The sequence below is a fragment of the Leptopilina heterotoma genome, unplaced genomic scaffold, assembly GCF_015476425.1.
Source record: "Leptopilina heterotoma isolate Lh14 unplaced genomic scaffold, ASM1547642v1 Lhet_135, whole genome shotgun sequence".
In the NCBI taxonomy this organism is placed as follows: Eukaryota; Metazoa; Arthropoda; class Insecta; order Hymenoptera; family Figitidae; genus Leptopilina; species Leptopilina heterotoma.
In genome coordinates, this window is record NW_025110854.1 from 430,959 (window position 1) to 446,011 (window position 15,053).

At 29.9% G+C, this 15,053-nt stretch overlaps 1 protein-coding gene across 1 annotated transcript; it reads left to right on the forward strand.

Moving 5' to 3' along the window:
* The first annotated feature begins 208 nt into the window (after positions 1–208).
* Positions 209–10,103, forward strand: LOC122497626 (probable inactive serine/threonine-protein kinase scy2). The gene is made up of 4 exons (XM_043604864.1): positions 209–365; positions 6,309–6,495; positions 7,417–8,907; positions 8,984–10,103. The coding sequence occupies exons 1-4, from the start codon at positions 326–328 to the stop codon at positions 9,273–9,275; spliced, it is 2,010 nt and encodes a 669-aa protein (XP_043460799.1). The 5' UTR covers positions 209–325; the 3' UTR covers positions 9,276–10,103.
* The last annotated feature ends 4,950 nt before the right edge of the window (positions 10,104–15,053 follow it).

Here is a 15,053-nt window from a genome sequence, read left to right on the forward strand (position 1 = left end):
AGTTTTTCTGACAAGCTAAACATTCCAGCAATGCGATCCAAGACTTTCTTGTAGCCGAGCATCTTCAGCTCATGAGATCCTTGACATGACGTAACGAAATGTTACGTCTCGAATACGTTCTCCAACTATCCCTTCTCTCGAGGTTACCCATCCTCTCGAAGAGAAAGGCAGCGGATGGTGGTGTACCATCTTTTCGACTCTTCTTCGGCAACCTATTCTTCGCTAGGTTCACAGTCGCATCCCCGAGTTTCATTGAGTTTGTTCTTAAGGAAAATAGAGAGTCCTAACCAAGTGTCTGTCCGTTCTTCAGTCCTCGAGTGCAACCATGCCGTCGTCCAGGAGCTTCTTCTTCGTCCTTGCATTTGGTTCGTACCCGAAAAGTGCAAAATCGCGGTTCATTTTTAAATTAGCAGCTCTTCATTTCAAAAAAATCATATTTCAAATTGCCAAAAATTCATATTGTCATACTCCAAAATACCGAGTGTCTCTTTTGGAATGAAAATTTAACCCTCATTAGTGCCCCAATAAGTTTTAGAAAAATCAACAAGATTAGTGCATTTGAACATACGGTTCACATGATTACTGCTTATAAAAACTCCCATTTTTGAATAATTTAAAGCTATTAGAATAGTTTAAAAATAGTTTATTGAAAAATATTCATGTTTTAAAAGTTGATGTCTTCAATAATGTGTGATAAATATTGAATACAAAGTTTTGAAAGTTTGTGTTTCTTATGGGCCTTGAGAGGTCGACAACGTAAAAGCTAAAAGGAAAGGAAAGTAGATAATAGACATTGGAGATCAGAGTGACATTAAAGGTCGCAGGTCATACTGAACGGAGGTGCAAGGAAGCTGATCGCACTTTTCTCCTAATGCGATGGAATTTCTTCAATGACAGAGAAGGGAGATGCAATCATACTAAACTATTCGGATCACTGTCAACTTTTACTTTTTTCTTCTCTCTAATAACAACGTTGTGTAACAGTTTTTTTTCTTAAATAACTCTCCCAATTAGAGAAGAAACGTTTACATAGTCTCTAAAAACTTGTTTAATTGTTATTGCACTAAAATATATTTGCATTTGAAATCAATTAATTTCTCTCTTAATATTTTCAAAAGGTAAAAAGTCATCAACTCATTAAAATCAGCAACAATTTTAACCAACTTTTGATGAAATTTAAAAATCCCATTTAGTAATTTTAAATTTTTCATTGCTCAAGTTTTAATAAAAAATGACTAAAAAGTTTGTAAAAATGCTGATAAATTCAGATTTAAATTCAACATTTGTTTAAATTGCACCTTTATTTTTTATTTAAAAGTCACAGTGTAAAATAATTACGTAGTTAAAAAACAATCTTTCTTAATTTGATTTAGAAAATGATAATTAATATTTGTCTGTCAGACACTTCTAACAAGTATTACAAGTTTCATCGTGAGACCGACCGTCAACGTTTCGTGAGAAAGAAATTCAAGCGTAGCATCCTGCACACGATTGAGTTCAGATACTGGATTATGCAATTTTCTTTTCTTTTTTGTTCCCTGCGTCTCACGCTTAATTTAGTGCCGGAAAAAATCGATTGACGAATATTTAATAATAGTTTTACATAAAAATCAAACATTTCAGTTCCTGTTCTTTTTCCAAATCATTTCATAAATACTGAAAGTAGGATATGGGATAGAAATATATGTATCTAGAACTTTTCATTTTTTTGGTATTTTATTGTCTTCAGAAATGATCAAATGAAAAAACTTGACATTACTCATTTTTACACATTGTTACGCTGTATTAGTAATGTAACGGTGTCAATTATACATTAAATTATTGTTTAGCTTTATATTCTCATTATGGAGAGCGCAAAGTTTAACGATTTTTCTGTATTTTTTTATAATGTATAAGAAGAGGAGATCACAATGAGTAAAAAGTATTTTGAAGCCAAATTTAACATGTACTACTCAAATATGTGGCTTTTTTGTATGAGTTACGTGTAGTTATTCAAAAATCTTCGTTAAAAAGTTACACCGGCTTAACTGCTGAATTTTCAAAATTTGAGAAAAGATGTCACCCAAGTTCGAAGAAACATAATTTTTATCCTACTTGAGGCACATCATTGTCTCACCGTTTCCTATATATTTAAAAAAAATGATTTAACCCATGGCACATTTAAAAAGCACAATAATTTGTTCAACAACGGTATTGCAAATTTTTTTTTAATAATTTTTGAAGTATCAAAATAAGCGATATAGCTTAAAGTGTAAAAGTTCTAGAGATATGCCTATATGTGATTTTGTTGATAGAAACTTGCATAAACAATGTATAGAGGGAGTAGAAATGTTATTTTATAAAAATATATGATTTATAAATGATGCTACTCAAGTATCCTTGGATGCAATCTATAATATCGTGACTAGGTGTGCTGGAAAATGATTTTTCATTTTTACTGTCACCAACAGTCGATGAACACTGATTCATTTAGAAGTTTTATTTATTCAAGCACACAACTTTTGCAATTAATTAAGCATCGAAGTTTCAACAGGTTTTCAATTTCAATTTCAAGTAGAATGAAAACTGAGTAATTGGAAATGAAAAAAAGTTGAGTGAATTCGAAAATAGTGTTTTTCTCCACGACTTAGACACAGTTACATTGTATAATTGAAGAGGTGGTTGTTTTTCATTTACAAACCAGTCCATCTTGTAGAATGCCTTTTGCGAATGCCCTTTCATTTTTCGATTCAGTCACCGCAGCTTATACGAGATGATTACAGAGGCCCATTTGGAAGTAAACACTTTTTGTTGGAATAGCTATATCCTTGTACCTCTCACTTTCAAAATATTACTATTGACATATTAAACATTCCAAATTTACAAAATAAACTTGGATTCTTATTTTTGCTGAAGTGCTGAAATATCGACTTGCTTATTATTTCAATTAAGGGTTCACACCACTTTACTTTAATGTTTTTTAGAATCTCTACAGATTTTATTGATCTAACCTTTTCAAGTTCAATAAAGACACTCTTTAACTATTTATATATATAATAAACTTTGTATTATTAAAAAAAATTGCTTGTTTAATTAAAATTTAACAATACTTTTAGCCCTACTTAAAATACCCTAATAGCAAAGGATATTCAAGGATATCCTACCGACGTCCTAGTCACATCCGGAAATTTAGATATCCCTAGAATGTCCTTAACCCTTTAATGGCCAGTGGTACACATACGTACCACCCACTTCAAAAAATCATAACTTTCTTAAAACCTAATGGATCAACTCCGCTAAGGTCTCATTTTGAAGGGGTTAGCGAGAGTAGCAAATACATATGAATGCCATTTTCCAAAAAACTACCCTTTATGAAATACACCCCTTCAAAAAACGCAAAAAATGACAAAAATTTAAAAAAAAGATATAAATGGGAGCGTTTACAAATGATGTCACGCTTTTGGGGGTAGGGGGGGGGGGAGTCTTACTAAACGTGACACAATGTATTTTTCTCATGTGAAATTGCAAAAATTGCGTGACAGGGGGGGTTGAAAATCTCCAAAAATTGCGTGACATCATTTGTGAACGCTCCCAATTCAAGAAAAAATTTTTTTTTGGCTTTCAAAGTAACATATGTTTTAAAATATTGTAAACTTTGTAAAAAAATTAATAACAAAATTTTACCTCAGGGTAAAAAAATTAATAAAAACTACCCCAAAAAACGAAACAATTAAAATATCTACCAAATTCGCCTAAAATTTGTTACTTGGGGGTTTTCGGGGTCGCTGTTTACGAATCCGATGTTAGTTTTTAAAAATTCAAAATGGTGGATCCAATATGGCGGACGATAAATTGAAAATTCATTAGATTCGCCTAAAAATTGTTACTCGGGGGTTTTCGGGGTCGCTGATTACGAATCCGATGTCAATTTTTAAAAATTCAAAATGGCGGATCTAACATGGACGATAAATTTTAAAATCTACCAAATTCGCCTAAAATTTGTTACTCGGGGGTTTTCGGGGTCGCTTATTACGAATCCAATGTCAGTTTTGAAAAATTAAAAATGACAAATCCAATATCGTGGACAAAAAAATAAAAAAAATTTATCAGATTCGCCTGAAACTTGTTATGCAATAGGGGTAGTTTCGAGGGGGGTGCTTATTAATATTATCCATAACTGTGTCACTTAGAAACATTTTTTTTATAATTTAGAAGCATTTAGAAGCTGTAGATTTTTTTTATCATTCACAAAAACTTTTATCAACAAGGGCCCAGTGGGCAAAAAACCATCATTGTTTTAAAAACGTTCCAAAAACGTTTTTAGAACGTTTCATGTCTGCCAAATAATGTTCCAAAAACGTTCCATTGCTTTTAAAACGTTTTTGAAACATATAACGTTTTTGGGACGTTATTTGTCAGTCATGAAACGTTCTAAAAACGTTTTTGGAACGTTTTTAAAACAATGATGGTTTTTTGCCCACTGGGGGGTGGTTATTTGACCTTAGGGTATTTTCGAAACGTATAGAATCAATGAAAAATTTTTTTTTAATTATTCAAAACTATTGACAGTATGTAAGAATAATTATGAAATAGGGGTGTGTTCCAAGGAGGGTGTTTAACATTATTATCCATATCTGTGTCACTTAGAAACATTTTTTTATAATTTAGATGCATTTAGAATCTATAGATTTTTTTTAAATATTCACAAAAAGTATTATCGTCAAGGGGTGGCTATTTGACGTTGAGGGTGGCGTTCAAATGATTATTTATAATTACTTTTCATTTTTGAACAACCAGAGAATATTTATAAATAATTAAAATGCAGACAGGGGTTAAAAAATATTTATAATTTATCACTTAGATTAATTATCAATTTTTTTGTGTAGTAATATACGCTGGGGTGGAACATGTTAAAAAAAATTTTTTCATATTGAATAATAGAATAATCGAATTTACTAAACATTATACATTTATAATAACGGTAAAAAAAACTCGGCCATTAAAGGGTTAAGATATCACAGGACATCCCTCGGGTATCCTACGGATATAATAGTTTCCGGATATCCTTAGAATATCCTGAATATCCAGATGCTGGTAGGGTACCGATGACAGCTGCGTAGATGTTTTTCTGGATTAGAAAAATCAGAATTGTAAAAACCAAAAAGATTTGGGTTCAGATGTACTGCACTTATCATTAATTGAACTAGAATTATTAATTTTTATACAAAAATAACAAAATACCCAAATATGTGACGAAGATGTGGTAAAAATTTCGTAAGAATCGGTTTAGTAGTTTCTGAGAAAAATATTCCAAGGATTAACAAACTGGTTTCGAGAAAAACACGTTTAAAGTTTCTGTTGGACATTAACAGTTTACTGCCCAAAGTAAAAACCTAGTAACCGTATTTTCCGTAAGATCGTGATTTGTTTATAACCTAAGATGAACTTCGACCTTACAAAAAATGCGGTCACTAGGTTTTTACTTTAGACAGAAACAGTGCCCATGTACGCGCTCAAATAATTTCGAAAAACCATATTTAAAGTGATTCGATATTTCTTAAATTATCACACAACATTTTTTAGATGTTTTACTTTCGAAATCCGTCAATTTGAAAAATCATTTTTTTGAAATTGAAATTGAAATTGACAAAGTAGTGTAAACCCTTAATTTAATTTAAAATACACAATAAATAACTTACATTATTCTGTTACTATTGAAATGATATACTGAGAAAACATTATACCTAATTCAAATGTAGAAATAATTATAGATATATAATATAATTTAAAAATAACTATAATTCATGTTTGAATGAAATATATTATTCTTTTAGATGAAGCAAAAAATATGGCTTATTATTGTATTGCTATCATATTCTAAGTTTGATTTAAATAAAGTATAATTCAATGAAATAAATGTTTTTCTCAGTGTAAGTTACTAATTTAAAAACCGTATGAAAAATAATTCTCTTATCTCGATTATTAAGTATTAATTTGAGTATACTTATTTGTAAGTATAAGCTTTTGATGGCCCACCTTGGAAAGAATTTAATATAAAAAGCCGCCATGCATTTTAAATTGTCACTTAATTTTAACGTTAATAGAGTTTAAATATATGTTATTAATTATATTTATGATAAACATAATCATACAAAAGTGGTTGTGTAATGACTGAAGAGAGTGAAAAAAAATTAATTATACATATAAGTCAGTGTGTGACCACAAACCTGAAAGGTTTAAGAATACACACTATTTATATATATAAATTATAATCTTAGACTCTCGTCACTTTCTCTCATTATGTTTATTATTTGAAATGCTTAACGCAGCTGGAGTTCTATGGAGTTGCGTTCTCTGCCTTCAACGACCCCCTCCGAGATATTCGCAACAATATATGCCGGACACTTCCTTCACTTGTCAAAATAAGATCCTAGGCAGCTATTACGCCGACCCGGAGACCGACTGTCAACTATTCCACGTTTGTGTGTCCGTTGCAGGAACCGTCCAGGATTATCGGTAAGATCTTATGCTCACACATAATGTATACATATACGCATGCCTCTTTAACAAAAGAAGAATGCACGTATTAGCAGGTGGCGTTTCACAGAATTAAGCGTCGCGCTGCATTGTTTCTCGAGAAATGTACTTTGACTTATTTTTACTACTTTTCCGGATTCGTATTATCAGCAGTTATCAGAATTGTTCAAATACGTCATATTTTTTATATTTCTTTCAAGTCGAATATATTTTCACTTACATATATCTTAAAGTTTCTGAAATTAAAATTTAATAAAAATTGCAACTCCAATGATATTAAAAAGATCGACTGTAGCTCCGCATTTCTTAAGTATATCATCTAGCTCATTTCTTACTTCGATATTTTTCTATATATTCGACCTTTTCTCGCAATGTCTTTTTTAAGAAAGGATTCATAGACCGTTAACATTTTTCAGAAATCAACTTAATCCCTTGACTGTCGATGTGATTTTCACTGATTTAAGCCAAATATGTGTTCAAAAAATTTTTAATGGATTTTTATGACACTTTGTTTCCTAAGGAAATATGATTTATTAAATCAAATTTTATTAATTTTAAAAAATTTAATATATTGTAAAATGTAAATTCATTAGCTAATATTAAGGTGTTTAACTACATTTAATTTATGAAAAATGATTGAATCTGACATTTAAAACTTTTAAAACTGCTGTCAAATTCGTAATCAATGACTCTGAAAACCCCCGAGTAATCACTTTCATATAAAAGACATGACATTGAATAGAATTTTAAGTGAATTTACATGTTCGCGTAATAATCTACTTTAACGATCTATAAATAGAAAGAGTATTAAGAATTATTATTTCTCTCATTGAACCACCGTCTCTTGCATCCAATATATAGAACCATTTTTATGTGGGTAACAGAATTAATTAATTACAGATTCCTGTGTCCTAACGGCACAGCTTTCGATCAAGAGAGCCAAACCTGTGCTGACTGGTATGACGTGGATTGCGAAGCAGCAACGCTCTATTACGCCAGCGACAACTTTGACCTTTACAGACTGGGTTCAGGTTTAGAATCCCTTCACTTTGATAGTATTCGTAGTGATGCGGAACCTCAGGACCATCTTCAGCGCAGTGAAACTAGCGACGCAGTCCGGTCTTCTGCCAATGCCCTCAACAGAGTAGCCTCAACCAGTTTTAAAGACAGAGGCAGCAAAGATATCCTCCACGGAAGCAGCAGCAGCAATTACTTCAATAACAGAAACAATGCCAAAGATGACGACTACGACGACAAGGTCATTCCTGAATCCAGAAAGAAGTCTGGAATAAGAAAAGTTAGCAGAAAGCAGCAATTAAGCGCCAATGACAATACACCAACAACGACATCAGCCACTGCTCATTCCAGCAAGAGCTACAACTTCTACACTGGAAACAATTATAACCATCAAAGAGCGTTTGATTCTTCAACAACGACACCGCGAATAGCTTCAACACAGGATTTTAAAAATACTCAGAAGGCGGTTCAGCAAACGACTTATCGACCAACATACACGTACTCTACTTATACAACTACAACCTATAGACCGAGTACCAACTATCCAGAAGGTTTCACTGGATTTCCAATTATTACCAGCACAACTGCCAAGACAACGACTACTAGTAACAACAATAATAAAAATAACTTCAGCAGTGGCTTCGGAAATGGCAATTCCTTCAGTTCTTCTAGTGGAACAACTTCAAGGCCTTCCACCTACAAGAAAGTCTACTATGACCCGTCTACCCTGCCTGAGACTTTCTCGCCATCTACTACCAGTCAGCCAAGCACAAACTATCAATCAAGCGATTTCAACACCTTCAACAACAACTTCCAAAGGAACTACAACAACATTCAACGCACTAGCAGCACTTCAAACTTTGCTTCCTCTACAAGTTCTCCAAATTTCTTTGACAGCTTTAACAATCAATTTAATAGTAGATCAAATTCTCCTTCAACAAGACAAGAATATACTGAGACGACTGCCAAGATAATTTCCAATAATTTCTCAAATAACGGCAACGCACCAACGACCTACAGCCCAATAACGAAAAAAAATGATCACTTAAGAGAACGGTTTAATGCCCAATCGAAGAATGAGGGTCAGTACAATGATGGTCAATACAAGAAGAGCGATGATAACAAGTATTCTCAAAATAATGGACAGTATTATGAGAAATCGAGCCAAAGTAAGTCGACCAACTACTATGATACAACGAAACCTCCCAAGAAAGTTACACAGCATAACAGCTACGATTCCGGAAACAGCGGAAAGTATTATGAAACCACCACAACTGGCAACTACAATTTCGGCAGATCTGGTGCAATTGGATTCAGTCCTTCCAGCATTAATCACTTAGCCGAGTCTCCTAAAACCACAACTCCAGTGCCAAGGTAAGAAGGAATTTTTTATTCTAAACTCCACTCACTTTCGTCTAAAAATCTTTTCATGTTTGAAAAATACTTTCAGAAAAACTGGGGCACCTACGACCTACAATCCCAACAGTTTTAATACCAACAATCAAAGGACGGCTCAGTCTCAAACGAATTCTCGAGGAACAACTTATGTCAGTCATTCCGCAAGACCGTTTTCGACAACTCAAAGCTTTACCGAAAGTACTACATTGAAACCTGCGAAAACCGGAAAGAAGAACGATTATGACTACGCATACTACGATAATGCGGGAGCTTTGGAGTACGATGGAATTGAACTTGAACATGTGACAGGAAACAAAGAATCTTCGAAAATTTCAAGGTCTTGAACATCAGTAGACACAACATTTACTATAAGCCAAAACAGTCATAATTTCATTTTGTCTCAACCATAATCACAATGAATTCAAAATAGTCTGCTTAACTAATCAGAGTTAAAGCATTTCATTGGAAAATATAAAATTTATAGTTCATCTTCGGAAAGTTAATATATAGCTAAAATTTTATATTTTCAAAGGATCAAACGAAATTCATGAGACAAATTAAAATTCCTAATTCTCTTTTAAAAAAAGAAATTATTTTATTCTTATTCTCTTTAATTCGCGACTTTAAATATTTGTACGAGACATATTATGTGTTTTATTAATTACCAGGCCAGTTACTATATTCTCATAAAAACCTTCTTATGATATTTATGTGCGGATGTTCCACTATGAATATTGTAAATTTGTGAACGCATTGTGAATATGTCAAACTGAAATTTTGTTTTCACTATCCTTTTTTTATTCATTCAAAGTGTCTCTTAACATTATGATAAGATAAAAATTAATTTTCAATTAGTGTAAAGAGAAACTTTAGAGAAATCCTGCAAAAGGAATTTTTTAACCTTTTTAAAAATTCATCAAAAATTCATATGCCATCTTGTTAATTGATTTTCTAGTGACGACAGGATTTCAAATCCCAACAATTATTTATGAATTTACTATATATTGTAAAGTTCTTTTTTATTTCTTTGTTATTATAGATAGTAAGGTGCATGGTGGTAGAGCCCATGTCATTGAAACAATTTTTTTAGAAAGAATTTGACTGTACCAAGAAATATAATTTCTTGCGATATTTTTTAATATGATAAAAATGTACAGAAAAATATGTATTTTTAACTACGAAAAGTAAAAAAATGTTCTTTTAAGAAAAATGTGTTTTTATTTAAAGTAAAATCGGTGGCAGGGTGAGTGCACCAACAGGGCTCGAACCAGTGAAAGTATTTAAAAATACGGACTTTACGGACCAATTGCCGACAAAAATATAACCAGTCCGAGTCTAATAAATGAACATTTTAATTAAAACTATAAATTCAATTTTTCATAACTATAAAACATGAAGATATTGATAACTCCGAGTCTTCAACTCGGAGTGACCAATTTCTTCATGTTTTACAATAATTAAAGATGACCCAGTGATAAAATCATTATCAAATTCAATTATTACTTTCAAGAATTTTTAACTAAAATTCTTCTTAAAATCGATTATTTTTAATAATTTTCGAAAAAGTTCTTTGACAATTTTCAAATCCATTTGTTTACAATATTCAATTTTACGAAATTTCAATTATTCATAAATTCTTCAATTAAATATATATATATTAGAAAATAAAAACTTTAAATAATATAAATAAAATTGGCAATTAAAATTTCTCAAAAAAAATTAATTCCACAGAATTGTTAGTTAAAAGTATGAAAAATTCAAATTTTCAAAGATTCTAATCTGAAACCTTTTCAAAATTCAAATATTTCAAAAAATTCACTCTATAATAATGCTTTTGAATCAACACTGCGAAACGTCAAACATGGTGTTTTGAATGAACACACCTCCTGACTGTGATTGTCCTTTTGTGGTCGTTTTTATTTTAATAATTTAATATCAAAGGACGTTAAAGATTACTAATAATAATGCTTTTAATATTCAATTATAATCTAAAATTTAAACTAAAATTAATTTTTAAATAATTTTTTATTAGAAAATTCTACGAGAATTCAATTATTTAAATACAAAAAAAACAATTCATTGAATAATTGCATGTTTCTTAAAATTGAATTCTCAAAAAGAATTGTATCAATAAATTTTTAAATAATTGAATTCTTTTGACAAATTTTAATAAAATTCTTATGAATAATTACATATTTTCGAGGAATTCGATTAAAATTGTATTAAAAATAATTGAAATTCTGCAATGAGTTTTATTATTTATGAAAATAATTGAATGATTGCGAAGAAATTTATAAAAAAATTTGTTAATAATTAAATTCCTGTGAAATTTTTATTATTTTTTAAAAATAATTAAAGGTTTGTGTAGAATTTTATTAAATTTTTTTTTAAATAATTGAATTCTTTTGGAAAATTTTATTAGAATAGTAGATACCTATTAAAAATCATTGAATTGAGGAAAACTTTTGAAAATAATTGAATTTCGGAGAAGAATTATTTAATTATTTCTAAAGATAATTGAAATTTTGACGAGAATTTTAAAAAAAATTTTGAACATAATTGAATTTTTGCGAAGATCTTTATTACTTACTTGAAAATAATTGAATTTCTGCAATCATTTGTAATTTCTCTAAAATTCCCCAAATTATATCGTACAATTTACGGACTTTACGCACCTTTTTTAAACAATTTACGGATTTTACGGACCTTTTTTTTAAAAAAAAGACTTTTACGGACTTCAAGCAAAGTTACGGACTTTTACGGACCTATAGTTCGAGCCCTGCACCAATGAAAAAATTATTTATTATTTTTCACGAGATGTAACAAATTACAATTTTTGGTTTTTAAACAGTATATGTTTTCGGTTCATAATTTTTTTTAAATCTTGTATATAAACATCAGATTCAAAATGCAAATTATTTCAAGAATAATTTTTCACTGAATTAATTATTTTTTATTAAAAACTGTAAATGCATAAGGGACAAAATAAGTGAAACCGGCTACTTGAAAAATTTTTGTCTCCAATTTTTAAGTTATCTATGATTTTTGGTAGATATATGAGTACACTTTTTCCCCTACAATATTTTTCAAAAAAAAATTTTATTTTTGAAGTAATCAAGTGTTAAAATTTTGGGTCATTTTATTATTACTTATTTGAAACAAATAAAGATATAATTAAGTGAATTTTTTTTTAAATTAAAGCTTACAGTCTATACTTTAAGGATTTAATAAAGCGATTGCTAAAAAATGAAAATTTATAATGTTATTAACAATTCTTTTAAACAATTTCAAATTGAAGAATGTTCTCAATATTTTTGAAAGATTAAATTACGATGTATTGATGCGCAAAACTCCAAGGATTAATTTAAAAAAAAAGAAAAATCAGTAACCTTCAATATTATAGAAATTGTGTAGATTTTTCTGCCAAAATGCAGGCGAAAATCGACTCGAGTTCCTGGAAAAAGATAAAATTGCAAACGAATAAATAAGATCGTCTTTTGTTTTGTTAAAAACTTCACGCTTTCAAGCGGATTTTTAAAATTAAAAGTCGATTTTCGCCTGCATTTTGGCAGAAAAATCTACATAATTTCAATAATATTGGAGGTTACTGATTTTTCTTTTTTTTTAATTAATCCTTGGAGTTTTGCGCATCAATATATCGTAATTTAAAATTGGAGACAAAAATTTTTCAAGTGGCCGGTTTCACTTATTTTGGCCCATAACAAAAACTTCTGCCAAGTTGTGTTCATTTGATGAACACTTTGCTTCCTCATACAGATAATAATAATAGAAGTACATAAATAACTTTTCATAAATATTATAAAAATTGATTAAATCTTGGTTCAACAAATATATTTTTATATACTCTATAAGATGGTTTAAATTGTTTAATATTTACACAAAAGTTGAGAAAGTGATACTTTCCACAATTTTTGATTTTTAAAATACCAATAATTTCGTCATTTCTGATCAAGTAAATTAATAAAACCTTATGAAATATAAAGTACCTGTGATTAACTTTTAGTTCTTATCACTTTCTTCCTTTTTTCATCACAAATCTTAAAAAATAAGCCATTAAAACTGGCACTTTGCTTATTTTCACAATTTTAAAATGTAAATAACTTCCGCCCAAAAAAATGAAAAATTACGAAAATTGGACAATAATTAATTGATTACTAGATACACTCACTGGAAAAAGATTTTCTTTGGTCCCAAAGCTTTTTTAAAACTGAAGTTGGTTCAAAATAATTAAACAAGAAGAGCAAACTTCGTCTTTTAAAAAACATATATATTAACCTGATAGAAATAGTGAAAAGTTTAAAATTAATTATTTCGAAAAATAGTTTCTGGACCAAAGAAAATATTTTTCCAGTGAGTGTATCTAGTGATCAATTAATTATTGCATAATTTTCGTTATTTGCTAGGTGAAATTTAATATAATTTTTTATTTAATATTTCTTATTAATAATTGTTTCTATCAATTTATATGAATAAAATAATTCATTCTTAATAAATTCTAATATTTTTTTACATTTTTATAGTAAATTATGTGTCTTCTTTAATATTTTCTAATAGATGAAAACGTGACAGTTTTTACGACTTCATATACTTTAGATGTTTATTTTACAATAAATATAAAAAATATTTATAAAATTCTTTTTGTTCGGTGTGATCCTATAATATCTTTAAAATCATTCCTGCAAAATATAATAATTTTTTTAAATTAGTCGGCAACGACTTTAGTCGAAATATAATGGAATGACTATATCTTTAATACCTGACGCAATATTATTGAAAGAAAAAATTTAAAAAATTCGTTCATTTGAGTGCTCAGAATTTTAGGGACTTGAAACCGAAACCGAAAAAAAAATTATCTGAAACAGAAAACCGTAAACCAAAACCCGTATTATAAAAATTTAAAACCCTTTATTTCAAAACCTAAATTTCGTATTTTCGGTTTTTAATATAAAAGTAAAACTGAGTATAGTATGTCTAATATTGTAAACAATAAGTAGAGGAACCAAATTTGCAGATTACAAATAATTAATTAAAAAAAATTTATTCAAAATAAATTAGAAAAAAATTTTCTTAAATTAATTATTTGTGGCCAGCCTGTAAAAATTCACTAGTATATCAATTTTTAGCTAATTATGTCAAATAATGTAAAAGTTAGGGGGGAAAAACTGTTTTTTCAAAAAATGTTTAGTTTTTCCTTGACAACGCTATGGTCATCTTATAAAATATAAAACAAATTTATAAATAAATTATGAGTAAATAAACATATTTCATTCTTTCTAAATAATTTAAATGCACACAAATATTTTCATTCATAAATATTGTCCGGGGAAAGCAACCAGAAACCGAAACCTTTAACCCAAATTTTTAAGAAACCGTAACCCTGATTATTTACATTAATTCACATTAATAACCGAAACCCAAATACAGAAATCCTAATTCTTTGAAAAAAAACCGTAACAGAAATACCAAAACCGAATTTATTTTTAGAAGAATACAGAAAAGAAGAAAGCGAAACCGATAAAATTTCGGTTGCCATCCCATCCAGCTCCTTAATTCTATTTGCTCACTGCCAATTCTGCTTTTTTTACTGGCAGTAAAAAAGGCAGAATTGGCAGTGATTGAATAGAATTGAGGAGCTGGATCGAAGAACCGGCTCTTCACTCGGACCGCACGCGCTTATACTAGTCGGGTAGAAGTGAGTGGCCCAGAGGGCACTCACTCAAATAAAATATAAAATTTAAAAATTGATAATTATTAGAGCTGTGCAAAATAATTCGAACCGAACTGTTCGAATTTTTTCGCCTAGTTCGAATGTCGAAAATTCGACATTCGAGTTAGCTTAGTTCGGATGTCGAATATTCGACATTCCAACTAGCCCAGTTCGAATGTCGAAAAACCGACATTTGAACTAGCCCAGTTCGGATGTCGAATATTCGACATTTCGGCGCCCCAAAACCGAACAAAACTCGGTTCGGTTCGAATTTTGCACAGCTCTAATAATTATTACTATGATTATTATTACTTCAAATACAATATACAAGGCTTTCGCGCCATAATTTTATACTTTTACTACAATGAAAGATGAAATCCTGTACTCTGGAACC

Coding starts and splice junctions, on each gene's coding strand:
- LOC122497626 (XM_043604864.1), top strand. CDS start 326: ATGCCGTCGTCCAGGAGCTTCTTCTTCGTCCTTGCATTTG. Junction 6,496..7,416: donor GGAACCGTCCAGGATTATCG/GTAAGATCTTAT, acceptor AATTAATTACAG/ATTCCTGTGTCCTAACGGCA. Junction 8,908..8,983: donor ACCACAACTCCAGTGCCAAG/GTAAGAAGGAAT, acceptor AAATACTTTCAG/AAAAACTGGGGCACCTACGA.